General features: G+C 40.7%; 2 protein-coding genes across 3 annotated transcripts; both read left to right on the top strand.

The window, feature by feature from the left end:
* Positions 1-5,152: 5,152 nt before the first annotated feature.
* LOC129730222 (basic helix-loop-helix transcription factor scleraxis-like) lies at positions 5,153-7,948 on the top strand. Of its 2 annotated transcripts, XM_055689379.1 has the most exons (4): positions 5,153-5,223; positions 5,949-6,864; positions 6,923-7,065; positions 7,122-7,948. In XM_055689379.1, the coding sequence occupies exons 2-4, from the start codon at positions 6,689-6,691 to the stop codon at positions 7,310-7,312; spliced, it is 510 nt and encodes a 169-aa protein (XP_055545354.1). In that variant the 5' UTR covers positions 5,153-5,223; positions 5,949-6,688; the 3' UTR covers positions 7,313-7,948. The 2 variants fall into 2 exon arrangements, with proteins under 2 accessions (XP_055545354.1, XP_055545363.1); XM_055689388.1 differs by lacking the exon at positions 5,153-5,223 and having other exon boundaries at positions 5,447-6,864; positions 6,935-7,065.
* Positions 7,949-19,802: 11,854 nt separating this feature from the next.
* LOC129731146 (chitooligosaccharidolytic beta-N-acetylglucosaminidase) lies at positions 19,803-21,849 on the top strand. Its single transcript, XM_055690931.1, has 2 exons — positions 19,803-21,430; positions 21,484-21,849. Exons 1-2 carry the CDS (start codon positions 19,840-19,842, stop codon positions 21,663-21,665), a joined length of 1,773 nt encoding a protein of 590 aa, XP_055546906.1. The 5' UTR covers positions 19,803-19,839; the 3' UTR covers positions 21,666-21,849.
* Positions 21,850-22,603: the final 754 nt, after the last annotated feature.

Raw genomic sequence — 22,603 nt, 5'->3', positions numbered from 1 at the left:
TCCCCCTTACTCACACCCAGTCTGGTGGATTAAACTTCTACCAGGAAATGAGGGGAGGCAAAGCTCCGGTGATGAAGTGATGTAATTAACACGCAATTTTACTTCGTGCGGAATGATCGTGTCTGAGCTGTTAGGTTAGCTGGAAGGGAGACGAGGGGGAATTGTTCTTCGACTGTCAGAAAGTAAGTTTTCAACTTGCTGACGATGCTGACGGCTCCAGCCGGGAAGGCGACATTTAAGAAAAGCCGATTAGTACTGCACTCTGCTCGAATGCCTCATCAGCGATTGAGGAGTCAGCTGGGAAGAGTCGAAGTTAATCGGTGTCAAGAGTATATTTTGCAATAATATGTTTGTTGTTTATTCAGCATTCGTCAGTAGCAAATGCATCCAAATTAATCAAATTAATCCAAATCTGAGTTTCAGTGTTTTGGTCGGTAGCACGACGAGTAAAATTTTTGTGGAAACCTTTATTCGAAGTTCCCTGATCGATTATAATATTTTCATACGTACCGAAAGAGTTTTTTCTTCTTTTGAAAATATTCCGAACACAGCGAAAATTCAGTGAAAACTGCTAAATTCAATGTAGAATGTCACAGAAATCAGCAGCCTAAAAATCGTAAATATCATTTATACCTATCGTTTTGAAACATTCCTTCATAAACACGTTTTTATTTACTTGACAACAGCCTTGACAACGACGCACCTTCAGCTGGAATTTGTTGCCTGCTGCACGAGTTCTAATATTGTACTATGTACATAATCTGATGGCGTTGTTCTGGCAGTAAAAGGCGGAAAACACATAGCTAACCTATGTGCCAATTGAAATCGACAGCAGTAGCAATTCGAGAGGTTGTTACCGATCGATGTAGTAAATTTCAAACTACGGGTTTAACCATCATTTCAAAAACGCAAACTGGAAGAAAATTACTTCAAGGTTTTTTTTCTACCATCTAAGAGCCGTCCAGAACTAAAACATTATACGGCCGTTAGAAAAAAAATAGTTATGAAATAATACTCGTCTTGAAGCAGTAAGTCATAATTGTGTATGCAACGCCTCAACCAGAAAATTTCTAACTCAGAAAGAAACAACCATTTTTAGGTGGTAAATCTAAACCCTAACCGCGACCCGTTGGCGAGTAAAATTTCATAACCGGGCCGTACTGCGCTCGGCTCTAAACGAAAACATTTCCCACAAACCTTCCGGCCATAACTCATCCCGTTGAGGCCGCGTCGGAAAATTACACATTCCTGCCGAATCTGATTTTCACAACAATTAAAAGCCACTAAGCGCTCCAGCAGCTGGGCCATTAATCCCGCTTTGGTCAGAGACGGAACTGCGGGTTCCCAAATTTCCACTGTTGCGGAAGTTTTATTTTCAGAAGGCCTGATAGGAAATCTTTCCATCCAAACTGGATTCGATAAAACTCGATGATGAAAAGTGTGCTGTAGTAGGTATAAGAAAGAGCAAAGAAAAACAATCACTCAGAAAGGATTATCCCGCTTATACATCAGCTCTTCGTCGTATGAGCCTTCTCGAGTGGCGAACGCGCCTGCCGTGGCACGTGCGGTTGTTACTGTGTTTGTTTGCGTTCCACTTTGTGGAAGCTAACGAGATGAAAGTGATGGCAACAAAAAAGCCGATGATAGTCGATAAAGTGATTACGTTCCGTCAACCACGCCACCACGCCCATTCTCCCAACTGGCATGCCTTGCCGATTCCTATCCGCCACTCATGTTTATGTTGGCGCTTAAGCGGTCTTAGCAGCCCAAACGAGCGGTCGGATGAAGTTTCCCCTCGGCAACGCTTGCTTGGTGAAGCGAAAGCTTAAAACGGTTTGCTTTATGAACCATTTAGCTCTAAATGTCCTTCAAGTAGGCCATCTGGTTTCGCTAAAGATGTAAATTTGTGTTCTAGAGGTTTTTTATATGGCTAAAATTCCCGAATTTGCAATAGAACTTCAATCAAATAATCTAGTGACAGTTCAATTTTTCGATCTACTGCGTTTGCTTGCTTCTATTCTGTTGTTTACCAAAAAGGAGAAGATTTTGTGCCTACAGTCATGGCGAGATCCGCAGCAACAATTGGCAAACATTAGAATCTAGCGAACGTGACTATTCGGTGCATCCTGAGCAGCGATGGAAGAAAATCGTTTCTAGCGATTTTTGAATACATATAAATCTCCTTTGTGATGCATTAACATCTCTGTCAGTGTGCGATATACATTTACTCTTCTCGCATTTGCAAGCAGATCTATGTGTAAGACGAGTTACGAGGATTGCAAATGAGCACCATGTATATAGTATCCCTGCTGGCGTACTCTCTTTCGCTTCCTTCGCACTATTCGCCTCTTGTCGTGACTGCTAACAACAACATCTGTATCTAAATGTGCACAGCTGAGTATATGGGGTTAGTCGCAATATGTACATATGATGAACAAAGATCATTCATGATCATTCCGCCAAAGATTGAGATTTTTGTCAAAAAGAGAGTGAAAAAAAAGTGTGTTGTCTCCTACTCCCATAATGAGATTGTTTTGGTGGCAGGTTCAAGTTCCCAGTTGGTTTAGAGATCTTGCTTGTATAAAACGTGTGTCAGGATGGACAAAAAGGTAGAAAAGGTTAACATATCCGCAAAAAGTTCGGCAAGTTTTCGCAGTAGAGAATGGCGGTTTCAGATGCGGAAGGCGGAGCTCAAAATATTAAGAAATTATTTAATGAAATTGATCGCTAGTCTTTCGAAATAACCTGTATAATGATATACACTATAACTAGCATCGAAAACATTATGTTTCATTAGGGTGGTTCATTTATTTGACATAGAGTGGTTTATAATATTGTGTAAAAATGAGTATAAAAAGAAAAAAATCACTTTTCACTCAATACCAATAGAAAAATTCCTGAAAGTATAATATTTGCTACATCATTGTCGTTAGGGTGGCAATGTTGAATTGGAAAAAAATACCATGTAAAATGGCAAGATATTTCAAAACAAATTTACAAAATGTTTCAAAAAACTACTCTGTGCAAAAAAATATAACTCAACCAAAATTAAGATTGTGTCTCGCGGAAAATGTTGAATGCTTCCATGTCATTTACAAAATCACACACGGGAGGTGCATGGAATTTGAATAATGTTTTCTATTCCAAGTGTCTTGAAAGTACATGAAACGGTGGATACTGATGGAATATGTTTTTTTGATTTTGTTTGAAAAATATACTCTCTAGGACACTTGTACTTGTTTATGTGAATGCTGTACCAGACAATTTATTCGTTTTATTTAGGGGCCGTCCACATACCACATGGACAGATTTTTAACGAATATAGACTGTAAAAACATATTATTGATTTTTTGAAAACAAATTAAAAGAAAATTAAAAATTAATTATCCAAAACAGCCTATTTGAAAAAAATCGATTTTTTTTTTATAAAAACTTCGAAAGATTACCTGAACAACGAAACCGGTCATGGAGGAATCAGAAAAAAAGCTATTTTTTTTTACGGGGTACATCTTTTTTGGAAGTACAAAGTTATTATTTACAACTTTGCCAGGTACACTATGACAATCAAATAAACCTTTTTGACCGTAAAAATATTCTTAATTCCTCATACAGTGCTCTATTGGAAATTGAAAATATGTCTACAGTCGAAACGGTTTGTTTGATTGACATAGTGTCTTCGGCAAAGTTGTAGATAATATTTTGTCCCTTCAAAAGAAAAATATTCCTTTTGAAAAAACGTTTCAAACAATTTGTTTTTTTCGAAAAAAAATTTTTTTTTTTTCAAAAAACGATAACTTTTTTTTCTTAACTCCTAAATGGTCGGATTGGTTTCATTGTTTTGGCAATCTTTTGTAGGTTTTATTAAAAAATCAGATTTTTAAAAAATGAGCTCATTTGAATACATAATTGTTTTTTAAATTTTCGTCTTATTTTATTTTTCAATAAATGATTTTTTTAAATGTATTTTTTTGGAAAGACAGAATTATTATCTACAACTTTGTCGAAGACGTCACACCAATCAAACGAACCGAAGTGCTTTTTTATTTTATACTCATTTTTCACAATATTATGAATTATTATGTATTCGATGCTACTTATAGTATATATCATTATACAGGCTATTTCGAGAGACTAGCAATCAATTTCATAAAATAAATTCTAAATGTTTTAAACTCCGCCTTCCACAATTGAAAAAACGATTAAGTCCCAGAGAGTCGATTTTTGCAATTTTTTTTTCAGATGACACCAACTCTCGACGTTTCATGCGTTTCTAAGTCATTTGGCATCAAAAACCATCGAAAACTGATTTTTTTTTGGCTATGAAAATACAGTAATCACCCGATAATATCAGTACCCGATTTTATCTGCCCCCGATTTTATCACCTTTTTCGCCCAATTTTATCATCATATAACATTGTATGTCCACCATCTCCGAATCTCGCAATTATTTACAAGTGCCAGTTCCACTGTCAATTAAGATACAAGCTTTCGTCTTTTAATGTCTGTAGACAGTATCCTCGATTAATTTTTATTTTTAAAATCAGTGGTGTTGTTTCAACTAATAACTCTAATAACCTTTTCCGGCCTCAAAAACCCCTACATAAAAATTTTCACGCCGATTAGTACAGTAGTTCCCACGTCTATAAGGATCAGAGAAGCAGACAGACGGATAGAACTGCTTTTTCATATGATTCGATTTCTTGTAGTAATCAAAATCGCTGATTTTACGTGTTAAATTATTGGTTTACCATCTTTTATAACAAAACAATAATAAAGAAAATATTCCCGATTTTACCACTTTCCCTCTTTTATCACTCCAAACATGATCAAGGGGTTGATATAATACTGTATTTGCAATGGTCGACTAAATTGATTGCCCGGTTTTGTGATGGAATTGCTCTGATATGAAACATGATAACGCAACATCGACGTGTTATATTACAAATTATGTAACGCTGAAAATCTAGATTTCAGACCCCCCCCCCTCCTAAGTAACGATAGGTTGCGTTCGACATGACTCCCCCCCCTAAAATTACTTACCACTAATCAGTCTGACTCCTCTCCGAAATTTTCAATTTCGAGCAAACATGATAGTTACGTAACTGTCTCTACTACCCCCCCTCCCTCCCTCCCTCCCTCCCTCCTACGCAAAACTAAGTAACGCAGTGATTCTTTGTAAAAAGTCAATCCGAAAGGAAACGATGAAAAAATAAAATATTACACGTAGGTACCCGAAACTTATTGTTGCTTGAAAAAAATTATTGCTATGTTTACTAAAAATCTTAGTTCAATACGACTAAAAAGAATTTAGTTTTAGGAGATAGGTTCAGGCATTTGAATGTCTACTATCAATCACGCAAACTATGCCAAGCTTGCGTTTTTTAAATTTATTTATATCAGGTAGCCACCTTCTCTCTCTCTCTCTCTTCTCTTAGCACTACCTCTGAAATTAATATGAGGAAAATGTTCCATTCACCAAACCATAACCAAAACGAGAGGTAGATAAATTCTTCGGCATAACCGCAAGCTTAAAGTAGGATAATTCGGGTAATTGTATAATAGCAAAGTTTGGTACCTATCAATTTCTGTATTACCTGCTTAAGCAGCCTTTTTTTTTAAATGCATAAAACAAAAAAATATTATATAATATCATGTTTCACACTACTCCAGCAGTTTTTCATTAATTGGTGTAGCAAACCTGCTGAAAACAATCGTTGCCCAAGTAGTCCGATAGCCTAAAATAACTCTCCCTCCCGCCGTCACCGTACCACATCACTGCTACTGCGTCACTGCGATGCGAAGGGGACAAGTCAAGTTTATTATTCTCTTTTGCTATCGTTTTTCCTCGTGCGACGAGCCACGTACGGAGAAAAAAACACAACGAGTTGCGCGGATCATTCTCTTCTAAGAGCTGTATATAGTCTAATTATGTATTTATTATTTCCGAGTGAGCAATGCATCAACATTTTGTTACGTACTGAGAGGATTCAAGTTTATTCATTACTCGAACACATCGCAATCTGTACAGTTTGGGACAAAACGACAATCGGGTCATAATCGTTTCGTTTCCATCGCTGATCCTGAGTGAAACGGATTCACAATTTCGTTTTGTGATTTGTCCACAGTTTTTAGCATTTACCAGCACGATTCAAAACCGATACACTAGCGTTCTATTTTTAGCATAGAAGCCTAGGAAAGTTGCAATAAATCACTTAATTTACATACCCCTAAACGGATGCGGCACGTGTTTATTTAGGACCCTTAAAGAAAAACCAACGGTGTCACAAAACAAACCAAAACACAAACACATCCGATTAGTTGTTATGCTACTTCTTCACCCCCTGCCAGTGACGGTAAGGTGTTAGCGGTTTGCTGAGGTCATAAATTTTCATGGAAATCGAGCGCATAGAAGTACGAAGAGCAGCAGCAAAGCAAGCGTTGAAATCGCTTGCAAGAAATCTCTCACGAACGAAAAACACAAGCGAGTGAACAAACAAACGACTGCTTCGATCGGGTGCGATCTGTTCATCTCGTTAACGACTTAATGCATCTAACAAGTGTTCTTTGATTGCTTCTGTGGGTTGATCCGAGTGCGTCTGTTTCATACGCAAAACAATTAGTCGCGATCGGGTTCAGTTGATGGAAGGATGTTTTCGTCGCATCGAGCGTTCCAAGGTTGCGGTAGACAATGAGTGTGCGCGGGAATAGAAACCGGCGGCTTGCTGAAGCCAGTAAATCGATGGATAACGTGTACCAGGAACTGCTGGATGCCAACGATTTTATCGGGTCGTCTGGAACGATCGGAGGCGATGGACACTGTCAGCGGTCGCAGGCGAATGCAAGGGAGCGCTTCAGAACTCACAGGTGAGCGTTTCTAAGCACTACTATTGCGTTTACCTTATCAACCACTCGCTTCTAATAGTGCGTCTTTCAGTGTCAATTCCGCCTTCACCAACCTGCGGTTGCTGATTCCAACAGAACCAAAAAATCGAAAGCTGTCCAAAATCGAAACCTTACGACTGGCTAAAAGCTATATCTCGCATCTCATGGCAGTTCTGGTGACAGGTATCAGTGAAAACGTTCGAAAATTGAGTATGATTGTAAACAATTGTGAGTTTCAGGAAATCTAAGACAACCATGCTTGCTAGCACAGAGCTCCCAGCAGTTCGACATCGAAGGCGGGGATGAAACGAAAGCGACCACTTTACAGGAGGACTCTGCTCTCGACGTTGTCGGTAAACCTGACAGTTGCATAAATAGTCGCCCCACCAGGGCAAATATTTGTACGTTTTGTGTATCACCAAAACGGTGAAATTCATTTTAAGAGTGACTTTAATCTTACGCAATAGACGACAAAGGTCCAAGCACGATTGATACGTTGCGGCTGCGTTTGCGTCAATTTGACAGTTAGCCCATACATTTTCTATTACATTAACGTCAACGTAACGCAAACGTATCCATTGTGTTCAGGTCATAACATTCAGCATTCTTTTGTAATAATTTAAAGATTACAATAGTCTTAAAGTTTATCTAGAATGGTAATATTGTAAACCAGAGAATTCCATGTTATCAATAGCTTAGCCGTGACTAATTTGTATTGAAACTAAAATGAGGAATATCAAAACACATATTTGTGATGTTCAGTCCTTTTACCGGTACGCACAAGAGGAGTTAGAATACAAACAAAACCAAGTTGCTGAGTAATAGAATGGAAAGGCTGATAATAATGTAGATCAAATGATAAATTTATTGGCACTGGAATAAATCATGAAAACTCGTTGTTCATAAACATAAACATTTTCGACTCTCGAGATTTAAAAAATAATAGCCTTAATGTTCGCTATCGAAACGAAGCAAATCACGGGTTTCGGTTGAAAAAACGGAACATCCCTACAGAGTGTTTTTCTGTTCCGGTCTGGTCTGCAGATCCGATCCTGTGAAATTATACCAGAAGTAAGAAAACTACAATTTGTATTTTAGAAAACAGCCATGACAGTTGATTTCGAAAAAGATAAAATTCTAGTAAAATAAAAGCATTTTACTAATTGATGTGGTTTCCTTTGGCTGTAGCGCTTCGGCATGTTCTCCACCAAGTTGTAAAGGGCTGCTCTACCAGCGCCCTCCAGTGCTTTAAAACAGTAATTTTTTAGCCTCATATTCTAGATTGGATTGAGGTTAAAGCCTTCTGGAGGCAATTCCAGCAACATAGACAAGACCTAAGGAAAGACTTTGTCTTCTGGGCAGTTTACTTCGTGTCGTTATCCTTCTGAAGTACGTACGAACTTCAATTCAATTTCCTTCTGTAACAGCGAAACATCCAAGTTTTCCCGCATGATGTTGTCGACATTAGATGATTACTTTGGCAAGACACTCAACATCCACAAAACTTGGCTTTGTGGATTTGAAGGTTTGGCCCAAACGTCAGGGATATCTTTTCAGGATGGGTTGGTATGATCGAATCATTTACACTGTCAGTTGGGCTTCAAAGGATAGCGAAAAATATTTGATCGCGATCAATTTCTTGGCAGTTCTTTAAACTTGAGCTCGTCTTTGAGGATATTGTAACAAGCCTGTATTTTGAACGTTTTCAGTTCAGTGTCTTCGAGCAACATACTTCTGGCTTCTTCAGACGGATCGTCTTTGGTAGTACAACTACAATCATGGCTATTAACAAAGGATAGATAGCCAACGTATCTGGTTTTCTGATAGTTCCAGCTTTATGCTCCAGATTGCTTGTGTTCAACCAGCACTACCAGTGGATGTGACGTGCCGTGAACCCGAAATTAGAATAAAACCGAATTTTCCGTACACTGTCTTTATGTCTGCTCTCTGATGAGAGTTATACTTCCGGTGGGTGTGTCGTTGTGCACTCAAGCGAACAAAGCAACAACAATAACAACAAATCATTCACAAAATCAAATCATGTGTATACTTCAAAGTTGGCTGTGCTGGGAAAGCTGCATGGATTGCATCATTGCGGGCAAGCGATTTGTTGAATTTTAAACTACACATTAAAAAAATCTGAATATTACACGTCACGTAAAATATTTTCTCATTAAAATTTTAGACTCTTCTGACGGGAACCACGATTTTGTTTGAAAATTATAGGCAATATCATTCAAATTTGCGTGGAATATTATGGAATTTTCTATCAAAGGCGATGGAGGCAATTCTTTATATGCGATTCGACATAAAGACAAATTGAAAAGGCCCAATACACAAACGGCGTAATGACGCTTTCTTCATGCAAATTAAAAGGCGTTATAGCACCTTCCATTGGGACGCCTTCTGACCAGAATCAGAATGTTGTTCTATTTTTTCTCCCAAAAAACATAATTTAACATGAGTTGGAAGCCAAGACAACAAGAAGATGTGCACACGGCGGAGTTCAAGACGGTGCGATTGCGCCTTTTGTGTAGACGAGTGGAAGGTGGGAGATGACAGAAGGTACATCGGAAGGTTTCAAGGAGGTACTGACGATTGTCGTCAGGAGGATGTTGTCACGCCGTGTGCGTATTCGGGCCTTAAGTTCATAATTTTTCATTCTACCATTTCTTTTTTTTTTATCGATTTACTGGAGTTTTTTCGTCGCGATACAGTCGGTCGACCAACTTTCTGTGTGGCGAGAGTGAGAAGTGAGGTTAGCATTATGCCGGATCCAGTAGTACCACCAGTACAGCAGCCGAAATCAAATCAGATGCTGATGCAAATCCTTCAACAGCAGCAGAAGTTGATGGCGCAAATCACCCAGCAAATTTCTGCTACTCAGTTATTTAGGGGATGTCAAGGGATAAAAAACCATTTTGGAATCGCTTTCCAGTAACACCAACGAGTCCATCTACGATCCAAAGCAGAGCTGTAATTCTGAGCCTTAGTATGCGCGATATAAAGCCTTTTTCGATAAAGATGCCGGAAAACTGGATGATGCGGCAAAAGTCCGGTTATTGATGAGGGAATTGAATCCGCAGGCACATGAACGGTTTACCAATTTTCCGGTAATTCCGATGATCTTGTGTCGTATTTGTGCAAAGTTAATAAGGTGTGTGTGGACTTCAAGTTGCGAGACCTATCAGAGGATCAGTTTAAATGTCTCATATGTGTGTGCGGTTTGAAATCATCCTGAGACTCAGAAATTCGTATGAGGTTGATAAACAAACTAAATGAGACAGAAGACATACAGTCAGGTTTTTTTTACGCGGTTTTTTACGAGGTTTTTTTTACGCGGATTTTTGAATTAACGTGGTTTTTTACGCGGATTTTTGATTTAGCGCGGTTTTTTACGCGGATTTTCGAACTAACGCGGTTTTTTCACGCGGTTTTTTTACGAGGTACGTATCCCCCGCGTGAAAAAAGCCTGACTGTATCTCTGAAAAAAGTAGTGGAAGATTGTAAAACGTTATTGAACCACAAGCAGAACATCAGTCTTGTTGAAACGCAGCAATCGCTAAGTGCTGTGAATGCCGTTCATAAATAGTGGCCACAGAGCAATAAATAAAGTAGCGGGGGATGAAGGTGCAGTACACAACAATCAACCTAGAACCCCATGTTGGTGTAAAAAAAGACCTTAGAGACGGATATTGTGCTTGTTATTCGCCCGGAAACACCAATGGCAATAGCAAGAAGAAGTTTCATTCTGTAACAAAGATAACTACCAACAGTCCCTGGAAGCCCAGTTTCCGATAGTTTCCTTAAATGAAATGAGACTCTGCTCGAAGACAAAAGTTTGACTGACGCTCAAGAGAGATCCCAAGCCACTATAACGTGCGAAAAATTCAGTCTTAAAGGTGCGGTAGAAGACGAACTTTAACGACCAACTGTTGAAGTCGGGAGCAAAGTGGATTTAGTAGAAAGCATGCCAGTGATCATTCAACCGATTTCGTGAAATGGTGCTTACACGATATAATCCCAGAATGGAGAGCATAGTGTTGCCCACAAGCGGCCAGATGAATCAGTAGAGCCGATATCATATACATCAAGGAGTCTTTAACGAGCCAAGTTTAACTACAGTCAAATCGAGAAAGAGCGGTTGGCGTTGATCTTCACTGTAACACGGTTTCATCGGTTGATCTTCGGACGACATTAAAATAATTCAAACTGGAACTAAGTCGGATGCAGTACTGAAGCAGGTGAAGCAGTTCGCTTGGCCACCTAGTCAGTCTAAAGTCAACGATTCACAGCTACAGCAGTTCTATCAACAACGGGAGGGTATATCAGTTGTTGCCGATTGTCTCATCTACGAAGAGTGATCAGTGATTCCAGCCAAATCCCGTGATCGACTTCTACGACTTCTACACAAGGGGCAGAAAGGATGCGGCCAGTAGCACGAAGCTACGTTTATTGGCCAAAAATCGACGAACAGATCAGTCAATGTGTTCGTTCATGCGTGGAATGTTCGAGAGCAGCCAAGACCAACTCTAAAACCAACTTGGAATTTTGGCCATCATCAAAAAAGCCTTGGCAGCGAATACGTACAGATTATTCTTGTTGGGACAGTTTCGGACCTCTTTCTAGCGGCGTCGTAGTTTGATTAGACGGAGCTCTAAAGCTGTAATTTATTTTTTGCATTTAATTTTTAGTATAAATTTTGAAATAATAGTAACTTACAATTTTGGTCTTTTCATATAACTGTCACTAACAATATCAGACAATTTTTTTTAACTGAAACTTCTTATAAATTTTGAACAACGTGTTTCTTCCTTGCAGTAAAGAGTGTAAGTGAAAGACAATAGTGCTGATAAGGAGGAAGTGATAGTCGATAAATGAGCAGGGTATTTTAGATTGTGGATCTCGCTATAATGGATTGACTTCAAGTGAGCAGGGTGTTTGAGATTGAATCTCGCACGGGCAGAGGCGCACGGGCAGTGCCCCCAACATCTTCGTAAGCTGCCAGTCGTGGATTATGAGTCTGTGACACCCGGAATTCTGATAGGCGCGGCACATACAATGTTGACCGCTACCAAGAAACTCCGAGAAGGGCGAACAGGCGAGCCTGTTGCTGCAAAAACCCGGCTTGGATGGGCGGTGAATGGACCAGTGGAACAACGGATGCAGAGTCGTGGCTATACCTTCCATATTTGTGAATGCACAGGCGATACTCAGTTACACGAAATGGTTAAACAATATTTTACCGTAGAGAACGTCGGCGTTTCGGCTGACAAAGGACCGGAATCGGATGATGAAAAGCGGGCAAGATTAATCCTTGAGCAAACAACGAAAAGAGTCGATGGAGGCTTCGAGACTGGACTATTGTGGCGACATGATCATGTGGAATTCCCGGATAGCTATCCAATGGCGATGCGCAGGCTAAAGTGCTTTGAAAGACGGCTAAAAGCAAATTCGCTCATCGAAGAAAACGTTCGACGGCAAATGATTGAATACCAACAAAAAGGATATATTCACGAAGCGACGCAGGAGGAAATAGAAACAGCGGACTCACGCTTGGTCTGGTATTTGCCGTTAAACGTGGTTCTCAATCCGAAAAAACCAATTAAGATTCGCCTCGTGTGGGACGCCGCTGTTAAAGTCGATGGGATTTCACTGAATAGCATGCTGCTGAAAGGACCAGATCTCATCGTACCACTCTCAACAGTCCTGTACGGGTTTAGAGAACGCAGAGTAGCCCTGGGTGGCGACCTACAAGAAATGTTCCACTGGATCAACCCACGGTGTTGCTGTCGCTGACGTAATAGGTGTCGACGATCCGAGGTTGTATCTCCCCCCACCGGAGAGAAAATCGTGCCCGTCACTGGTGATCGATCTCACTGCACTCGGGTACGTTGACGCACATGCAGGATGAACACTCCTCGGCAGTACAGAGGATGACATTGGTGGTATTCCGAAGGAATTAGTTCCTGTAGCAGCAGTATTAACGAGCGAAAACGGTACTGGAGCATTTTCCACACCTTGGAGAGTGCTTCTCGAAGAACTCGAACTCGAAGTAACGCAGGTGTTGTTATCGACTTCGGGACCATCAGCTACCTCAGCTAAAGTCATTAAAAACTCACATCGTCTTCGCCATGCCGCCTGTTCCACTTGCAGCTTTTTCCTCTCGCACTCCATTTTACGATCTAACTCGATCTCTCGCAAAAGAAACGCCTGTTGTTCTTCCAGTAATTTGAGGTTGAGCTTTGTTCTCTCTGCCTTTGGGTCAAGCACACTCGTTTCCTTGCAAGTAGTTGGTGGTGGCTCACTGGTCGACATCGAAACTACTGCAGAACTTGTGACAACTGGCTCGTTGGCCACGCCGCTACTGATACAATCATGGCACTTCCAATTTAATTCCTTCCTCCCGTCGTCAAATCCCACACAGCCGTAGTGGAACCATCCGCCACATCTACCTTCGCACTGGACCAGATCATCGATATCATTGGCCAGCTCGCAGCAACGGCAATCGAATCGGCTGGATTCAGACATCATTCTCCAACAAATAGCAAAATTCTTTAGAGAATTGTTGGGACAGTTTCGGACCTCTTTCTAGCGGCGTCGTAGTTTGATTAGACGGAGCTCTAAAGCTGTAATTTATTTTTTGCATTTAATTTTTAGTATAAATTTTGAATTAATAGTAACTTACAATTTTGGTCTTTTCATATAACTGTCACTAACAATATCAGACAATTTTTTCTAACTGAAACTTCTTATAAATTCTGAACAACGTGTTTCTTCCTTGCAGTAAAGAGTGTAAGTGAAAGACAATAGTGCTGATAAGGAGGAAGTGATAGTCGATAAATGAGCAGGGTATTTTAGATTGTGGATCTCGCTATAATGGATTGACTTCAAGTGAGCAGGGTGTTTGAGATTGAATCTCGCACGGGCAGAGGCGCACGGGCAGTGCCCCCAACAATTCTGGACCGGTTGATGGCAGTTACATGCCTGGTTGTTGCATACACCTGGTAGTTACATACTTGGTTGTTGTCGACGCTTTCAGCAAATGATCAGAGTTCATCTCTACCAAGCGTATCACAACATCTCCAACTGTGGCCATGCTCCGGAAAATCTTCGTCAGAAACGGATTTCCGGAGAGTTAGGTTACAGACAACGGTTCGCAGTTCACAAGCAAAAAACCGTAGTGTCCTGCATCTGAGGACACCATTATACCATCCGCAGTCTAGCAGACTCGCATCGACTCATTTAAGCGAGGACTTCGGAAAATCACGGAAGCAATCGACACTCTTCTTCTGTGCTACCAATCCTCTCCATGTCGTAGTCACCTGCAGAACGGCTACCGGGCAGAAATTTGCGAACAGGAATGGATCTACTGAAACCGCCAACATCGTTCTACAAGCAAACCGAATCCAAGCAGAAAGATCAGTTCAACTGCAAACATGGTACAAAAGCAACACATTACGATGCCAAAGATCTGGTTTGGGTTAATGTACACCAGAACAATATCTGGTCATGGAAACCCGGTCAAATTTTAGAACGGATTGGTCGTGTTATCTACAACGTTTGGCTACCTACGAAGCGGGATCCCGTGAGGTCTCATGCTAACAATACCAGTAAAACAGCAGACTTTCTAAATTCCGTTAAACATACTACTGGAATTCTAAGGTCTAAAGGCCCAGATACATACACGGCGTAATAACGCCTTCTCCATGCGGATTTCCGGAGAGTTAGGTTACAGACCACGGTTCGCAGTTCACAAGCAAAAAACCGTAATGTCCTGTATCTGAGGACACCATTATACCATCCGCAGTCTAGCAGACTCGCATCGACTCATTTAAGCGAGGACTTCGGAAAATCACGGAAGCAATCGACACTCTTCTTCTGTGCTACCAATCCACTCCATGTCGTAGTCACCTGCAGAACGGCTACCGGGCAGAAATTTGCGAACAGGAATGGATCTACTGAAACCGCCAACATCGTTCTACAAGCAAACCGAATCCAAGCAGAAAGATCAGTTCAACTGCAAACATGGTACAAAAGCAACACATTACGATGCCAAAGATCTGGTTTGAGTTAATGTACACCAGAACAATATCTGGTCATGGAAACCCGGTCAAATTTTAGAACGGATTGGTCGTGTTATCTACAACGTTTGGCTACCTACGAAGCGGGATCCCGTGAGGTCTCATGCTAACAATACCAGTAAAACAGCAGACTTTCTAAATTCCGTTAAACATACTACTGGAATTCTAAGGTCTAAAGGCCCAGATACATACACGGCGTAATAACGCCTTCTCCATGCGGAATAGAAGGCGTGATCGCCATCACGCCTTAAATTTTGTATGGAGAAGGCGTCATTATACCGTGTGTGCAACTGGGCCATTGGAAAATCTAAAACTACTGAACCAGAGGAACCCATGTCAACCAACCCAGAGTCAGCCAATGGAAGTTTCTCACCAAACACCTGCAAACTCACCAAGAACTATTACACAGCAGCAACCCCAATCGCCAGTATTCGAGAGTCAGAAGATCACCCGTGAGCCGTATCATCTTTTCTAAGAGGAGGAGGTATTGGAAAGACCACCCTACGAACCAACAGCGCACCATTTGAATGTCGGTGCACTCATCGTCTGATCCGGGAGACGGAAACCATCGATCAACGCGCAGGAAGCGGCCAAAAACCGAAAACGGAATACCCAGAGAAGGCGCAGAAGATAAGGCATTACTTTATGAAGAACCCAAACTTTTCCACCCAAGACGTGGCCAAAAAGGTCAATTCGTCGAAGTGGTTCGTCCAGAAGACAATGAAGCGGGCTGGGATACATGTTTTTCAGGTCAGGAAGGTGCCAAACCGGACTGACAAGCAAAACACGGTGGCCAACTGGCGTGCGCGGAGGCTGTACCGTGAGTAGCTGGTCAAGCCAGGCTGTCTCGTCATGTACGACGAGACATACATCAAGGCGGACACCAAACAAATCCGCGCCCTCGAGCTTTTTATCGGTACGTCCCACAGGTTCCGGAAAAATTCCGGAAGAGAAAGACGGACTAATTCGTAAAGTACCTGTTGTAGCAGGCGATCTGCGAGTGCGGAATGTACTGTCCGCACTCGCAGATCGCCGTTCGTAGAGGAACTGCCCTTCCTCCGCTCTCACCGTGGTCCCACGCTGCTTTGGCCGGATCTCGCTTCGTGTCATTACGCCAAGCAGGAAATAGATTGGTACGAAGCGAAGAGCGTTAATCTGGTTCCGGAGGAAGCGAATCCGCCAAATTCACCAGAATTTCGTCCGATCGAAAAGTTTTGGGCGATAATGAAAAAGAAGCTGAAGAAAAGTGGAAAAACATTCAAAACCGATGAAGCTTTGAAGAAAAACTGAGAGAAATTGTGTAAGGAGAATGGGCAAAGCCTCGTTTAAGAGTCGTTATGAGTAGTGTCATGAGAAATGTACGAGCATTCCGCTTGAGTGAGAAAACTATGCCAAAGCATAGCTAATATATAGTTATTAATTCTCTGAAAATTGATGAAGTATCCGATTTAAACTGAATTTTTGTGTGCCTCATTGTGCTATACTTTAGGGGTGGTCTTGTGGCCTGGAGTTTCCTGAAAATATCCGTAGTTGATTCGGTATATTTTTTTTTTATTCGAAACGTACAAGCTAAGTGGCAGGATTCGCAACTTCCATGAATTACAGTGAGTGAATCTACTTCTTTCCAAGGGAATGGTATGGTAGCTTTCAAACGTTACGAACATCTATTTCTGTACCTTTATCCCAAAACTACTTTCTCTGCTGTCACAGTTTGCTTCACTTTGTTTTGGGACACAATTAATGTACACTAAAGTCGCTTTTTACGCGGGGGATACGTGCCGCGTAAAAACCGCGTAAATTTCGCAATCCGCGTAAAAAATCGCGTCAATTCCGGAATCCGCGTAAAAAACCGCGTAAATTCCGGAATCAGCGTAAATTTCGGAATCCGCGTAAAAAAACCGCGTAAATTCCGGAATCCGTGTAAAAAAGCCGCGTAAATTCCGGAATTCGCGTAAAAAAAACGCGTAAAAAGCGACCTCAGTGTACTAAATATCACTTAGAATACCACATACCATGTAAAAACCTTAAGAAATTGTTCAAACCTGTCTGATATGCTATCAATAATTGCAGTCAAATTTTAGCCGGTTTGCCCGAATCAACATAAAATAAGGGTAAACTGACCATTTTTCGGGTGCCAGTGCCAGTGATATTGGTAACGCGTCAAATGTATGGTAGCTAACAGCGATGCCAACCCCGTGCTTCCTTCTTCGTGTTTCAAGAGCTTGTGCCTCACACTTTCGCACTGGTTTTATGAGGGTGCACGGAACATCTCTCTCGTCCTCCTACTCGTCCTTGCTTATACTGCTATACTGCTTCAAATAATTTAGCCATTTTTTACAAGCATATGCACATTAGGGTGGGACAAAAAATAAATGTTAGCACCCATGCACTTTTCGTGTTCCTTATTGGTCCTATAACAACTGTGTAACTTTTCAGATCGATCGGTGGAACTATATTTTTGCGCCCGGTTTTAAAAGTTTCCATACGATTTTATATGGGAAAATCCACTTTTTTTTGAAATTTATTCTCTAGAGATATCCGGTTGGCTCCTAAAAATATATCGATACATGATATTTGTAGGAAATTATCCTGGGAAAAACCTTTCTGAAGACCGTAAGGTGATACGATGCTTTTAGAAAAAGTTATTCACCCAAAACTGATTGAATGTCTGACGAACGGCTCACCATTAAATTTTTCCAGCAACACTGCTACAGTATGCTGTTATTGCAAACTTGCTTAAGGATGAGAAATAATTTCGCATGGAATTAAGCATGAAGGTGTGATTTTTGCTCATACTATCTTCGGAGAAGCCTCCAAAATAAATTTCACGCAATATCATTTCTTATCACATGGTTGAATTTGCTACAGCAGCATGCTGCAGCAGTATTGCTAGAAAAATTTCAATGGGAAGCCGTTCGTCAGATATTCAATCAGTTGGAGGGAAATAAATTTGCTACAAGCATCGCAGCGCCTTACGGTCTTCAGAAGGGTTTTTCTCAGGAGAATGTCCTACAAATATCATGTATCCATATATTTTTTAGGAGCCAACCGAACATCTCTAGAAAATAAGTTTTGAAAAAGTGGATTTTCCCATATAAAATTGTATGGAAACTTTAAAAATTGGGCGCAAAAATATAGTTCCACCGATCGATCTGAAAATTTACACAGTTGTTGTAGGACCCATAAGGAACACGGAAAGTGCATGGGAGCAAAAAAATAACACCATCACTTTTTTCTCATATTACCGTGTCCCAGTCTAATGCACATTAGCCGAATTGCACACGGGTTTGTCAACTTTCTTTGCGTTTATAATTGACGGGCTACTGCGTTTAAAATACTTGACGGATGGAATTTGGCTGCAGATTTCACTGTTTGAACTCAACGGCAAAGTTCTAGCATATATGAGGGGTGATATACTCATTACAAAAGTTCTCTTGAACGTTCAAAACTTGTTGTACCGACAAAAACATTTAAGGGGTTATATACCTTTTTAGTTTTCAAAAAAACCGAAAAAAAATTTATTGTATTACTTTCAAATACAACATCTTGAGAACATTTTCACAAATTTTCATAAAGATCTGAGCAATAGGAAAAAAGTTAGAGCGATTTGCAGCGCGCCTCGCCACGGCCGCATAAGCTAAACTTGAAACTTTACACGCGATTATCTCGGAATAGTGTTTTCCGAAAAATGACTTTGCCGTGATCCTGATTGCGGGAAAACTGCTGAACCGATTTCCTTCATCTTTTTCTTTATAATTTTCGTTATTAAATTTGCCGGTCCTTGAACGATCGCTTTTTAAAACATACAGTAACATTTTGCCGCAAAAAAATTTTTAATACAATTTTTAGCGCTCAAAAGGTGTATTTTTTGAGAAAAACGTTCCTTTTTGCACTGAAAACAAAATACTCATAAAAGCGATCGTTCAAGGACCCGGCACACTTCTAAACTAATGAAATAATATGAGTTTTTTGATTTCGGTTGACCCGCTGAATCTCTATCAGGATCACCGCAAGCCTCTGCAAAAAATAGCGTTTCGGGGAAACGGCCATTACTCCAGTAATAATTGGTATATCTCAAAATCAAACGAATTTTTTTGTTGTTGATAAACTGTCCTTTCAGAAAAATACCCCTTTGATGCAATGAAAATGGTGCTATGCACTTAAAAATAGATTCAAACTTCCCTCATTTTTCTCGACCAAAAAGGTATATAACCCCTTAAAATGCGTTATTCTCAATTTCATGTCTATGGTATATTAGACCATTTTTCAATTATGAGCAGCAATTCCCAAAATCCACAGCGAGGTAATCTTTTTACAACCGTTTCGGACCTACGAGAACTTATCTCACCTTACCTAATACTGTGAAGGTTTATTTCGAAGAGATAAGGCAATCGAAAACGAATAGTATTAAACCCATCAATGAACCGATGCTCATTAAGTAATGTTTAACGTTACTAAAGATTGCATACTCACTTGAAGAAAGAAAGATGCTGCATTACTATGCCAGGGGCAACAGAAAAAAAAATCAGAAATACAAAAAAACCTAATTACGAAAACTGAATTCTGGATCAATGCATGCAAATCAAACCAACAGTCAACACGAATTTAAATAAAAACATCTCATTTTGCCCATGCCCTTTTTGTTTCGTTCCCAATTTTTTCCAGGTTAATTGGGCTTTAAATTACTCAAACAAGTGGCCGCATTTTTTCATTACCCGCTTGTTTAGCATTCATTCGTCCCCGATATCTGACGAATTCGACATAGTCATCACGAATGTGAACAGCAGGCAGTACATATAGTGATAAGTAGTAACCAGCACCAAACCAGTACACAGCGTGATCGGTTCAGTTCTACTCCTGCGGCATAGTAAGAATGATTACTTCGAAAGCGTGTTACTTCCAGTTTATAGTTAGTTTTACGATATGTTTTGTGTGTATCGGTGGTTCATTGTACAAATTTCGTTGCAACAGTGGAAAATGTACTAGACAACATTCGAACTTTACCAGCGGAACTGAACGATATTTCGATACACTAAACGAATGCCGATTATTGTGTGGCGAGTACAGCTCGTTATGGCCAATACCAACCAAAGAACTACGTTTGGGAGATCAAACGGTAGAAATACATCCTAACAGCATTTCATTCAATTATACGGACGGCTCTGACGAAGTTCGCGGATTTTTGAACCAAACGCAGGAGATTTTTTTGGACAATTTGTTCAAAGAATGTGGCCCTCGTTGCGTGCATTCAACCGTGGTACCGCTGCATATCACTATAAAGCTTGATTCGAACGACTTAAGTCTCACATGGGCAACCAATGAATCCTACGTACTGCATGTTGCAAGTGATAACAACAAAACCGAAGTCACGCTTACAGCTTCTAATGTTTTCGGAGCTCGGCATGGGCTGGAAACATTATCACAGTTGATGGTTGCGAAAAACTATGCCGATGGTAATTGTCTGCTAGTTTTAGCCGAAGCCCGCATTAGCGACTCACCTAAGTTTGCCCATCGAGGGTTTTTGCTCGATACAGCTAGAAATTACATCTCAACAAAAGCCATTCTTCGGCAGCTCGATGGTATGGCCTCAATAAAAATGAATGTGTTACACTGGCACATAACGGATTCACAAAGTTTTCCTCTGGAACTAGTTAGTTACCCACAGGTTACAAAACAAGGGGCATATTCCGAAGACGAATCGTACAGTCAAGCTGATGTGAGGAACATTTTTCAATATGCCAAACAACGTGGTATACGAGTTATTCTTGAATTCGATGCACCAGCCCATGCGGGTAACGGTTGGCAGTGGGCTCCCTCAGCCAATTTGGGCAATATTGCCGTATGCATCAACGAACAACCATGGCGTCAGTTGTGCATAGAGCCTCCCTGTGGCCAGTTCAATCCGGCAAATGAGAACCTATACAAAGTGTTAGATAAGGTATATTCTGACTTTGCTCAGCTCATACCAGCCGAAGAAATTTTACACATGGGAGGAGACGAAGTATTTTTCGGTTGTTGGAATGCTACAGAGGAAATCGTAGACTACCTGAGTAAACAAGGAAAAGGTCGAGGAGCGAGTGATTTTTTGGACCTCTGGGCAGAATTCCAATCCAAAGTGCTTGAGCTTTGGGATCGTGCTCGAAATTCTCAGATCCCATCGCCCACGGTGCTGTGGTCAAGCCACTTAACCGATCCAAGTGTTATAGAGAAATATTTACCAAAAGATCGGTATATTATACAAACTTGGGTTGAAAAAAACGCCGATTTACCAAAAAAGTTGCTAAAGAAAGGATACAGGCTAATCATTTCGACCAAAAACGCTTGGTACTTCGACCATGGCTTTTGGGGTGTAACAACTTACTACAATTGGCGAAAAGTGTACAACAATAAAATTCTAAATAGTAGTCTGATTCTCGGAGGAGAAGCTTGCACGTGGACAGAATTCATCGATGAACACTCTTTAGGTGAGTTTAATTTTTTATGTCGAACTTTTGTTTCTACGAACGGTTTATTACAGATTCCCGAACCTGGCCAAGGCTGGCAGCAGTGGGAGAGCGACTGTGGGCAGATCCAACGATGGACGCAACCAAAGCTGAGGGTCGTTTCTATCGTCAACGCGATCGCCTCATCAAACGTGGCTTAAGTCCGGAAGCAGTTACACCATTCTGGTGTGAACAGAATGAAGGAGAGTGTCGATAGAAAAAAAAACATTCTATTAGATAACTTGAAAGTGGATTTATGCCCGAGTTTCGGGACGATTCAATCTGACTTTCTTTCAGTTCTGTTTCGAAATCCACGGGCAAAGCTAGTCGATTTTTAAATGAAAATTGAATAAAACAGAATTTTATTCGGGACCAGTGCCGTAGCTAAGGGCGAGAATTAAGTCGGTTGCTAGATTGATTTTACTAAAAAAAATACTTGAACCTAATCTTCTCAAACCCTGGAAAGAGACAATTCTCTTCTCCAATTCACTATCAAGAAAGGAAACTTTATCGCTACTTTTTTTGTCTCCTACTTATTTCGCTGCCATGCGGACGTAGTTGTTTCTCCGACGGAAAACAGGGTGTCTAGTATCAGCATTTTATAACAAACTTTGTTAAAGTATGTTATTTTTGCGATCAGTGAACGCTTCAGTCGCGTTGGCAAATGGCTTGACACGTGTAACTTGAGACCCTAATGTGGCCATTCACCTCTGTCCAGCAACTCCTATCCCAACCTCCACGTGGTGCCGATCGGAATACGAGTACCTTAGCGGAGATCGGGTAACCAACCCCGGTGGAAACTATGGTCGTATGTAGGGATACCATCTGGTTGAAGTTAAAAACCAGGACACCTTTTCTGGGCACAAATTTGACTAGGTTAGTCTATTCTTCGAAATATGAGCAAATATAACACGTAATACTTGATTTACTCAGTTTTTTCTACGCAGGGATAAAAACGCGTAATTTAAAAATTCTTCGATTTAAAAATCCGCGTAGAAACCGTTAATTCGAAAATCCGTGTAGAAAAATACCTAGTATATATCTGAATGTATTTCTGACGATCCACTTTCATCAAACCACTTTGAATTATTACGCATTAGTAGATACTTTAAAAGATCCTCCCCAGCTGGTCTCGAGGTACGATGCTGGCCTAAC

This window comes from Wyeomyia smithii, chromosome 1 (assembly GCF_029784165.1).
Source record: "Wyeomyia smithii strain HCP4-BCI-WySm-NY-G18 chromosome 1, ASM2978416v1, whole genome shotgun sequence".
Lineage (NCBI taxonomy): Eukaryota > Metazoa > Arthropoda > Insecta > Diptera > Culicidae > Wyeomyia > Wyeomyia smithii.
This window is presented reverse-complemented; position numbering and strand designations above follow the sequence as displayed.

Bases quoted from the DNA above. Each gene is read 5' to 3' on its own strand.
- LOC129730222 (XM_055689379.1), top strand. From the start codon at position 6,689: ATGAGTGTGCGCGGGAATAGAAACCGGCGGCTTGCTGAAGCCAGTAAA. The intron at 6,865-6,922 runs GTGAGCGTTTCT...CGCTTCTAATAG, and splicing joins GAGCGCTTCAGAACTCACAG to TGCGTCTTTCAGTGTCAATT. The intron at 7,066-7,121 runs GTATCAGTGAAA...TGTGAGTTTCAG, and splicing joins CATGGCAGTTCTGGTGACAG to GAAATCTAAGACAACCATGC.
- LOC129731146 (XM_055690931.1), top strand. From the start codon at position 19,840: ATGATTACTTCGAAAGCGTGTTACTTCCAGTTTATAGTTAGTTTTACG. The intron at 21,431-21,483 runs GTGAGTTTAATT...GGTTTATTACAG, and splicing joins CATCGATGAACACTCTTTAG to ATTCCCGAACCTGGCCAAGG.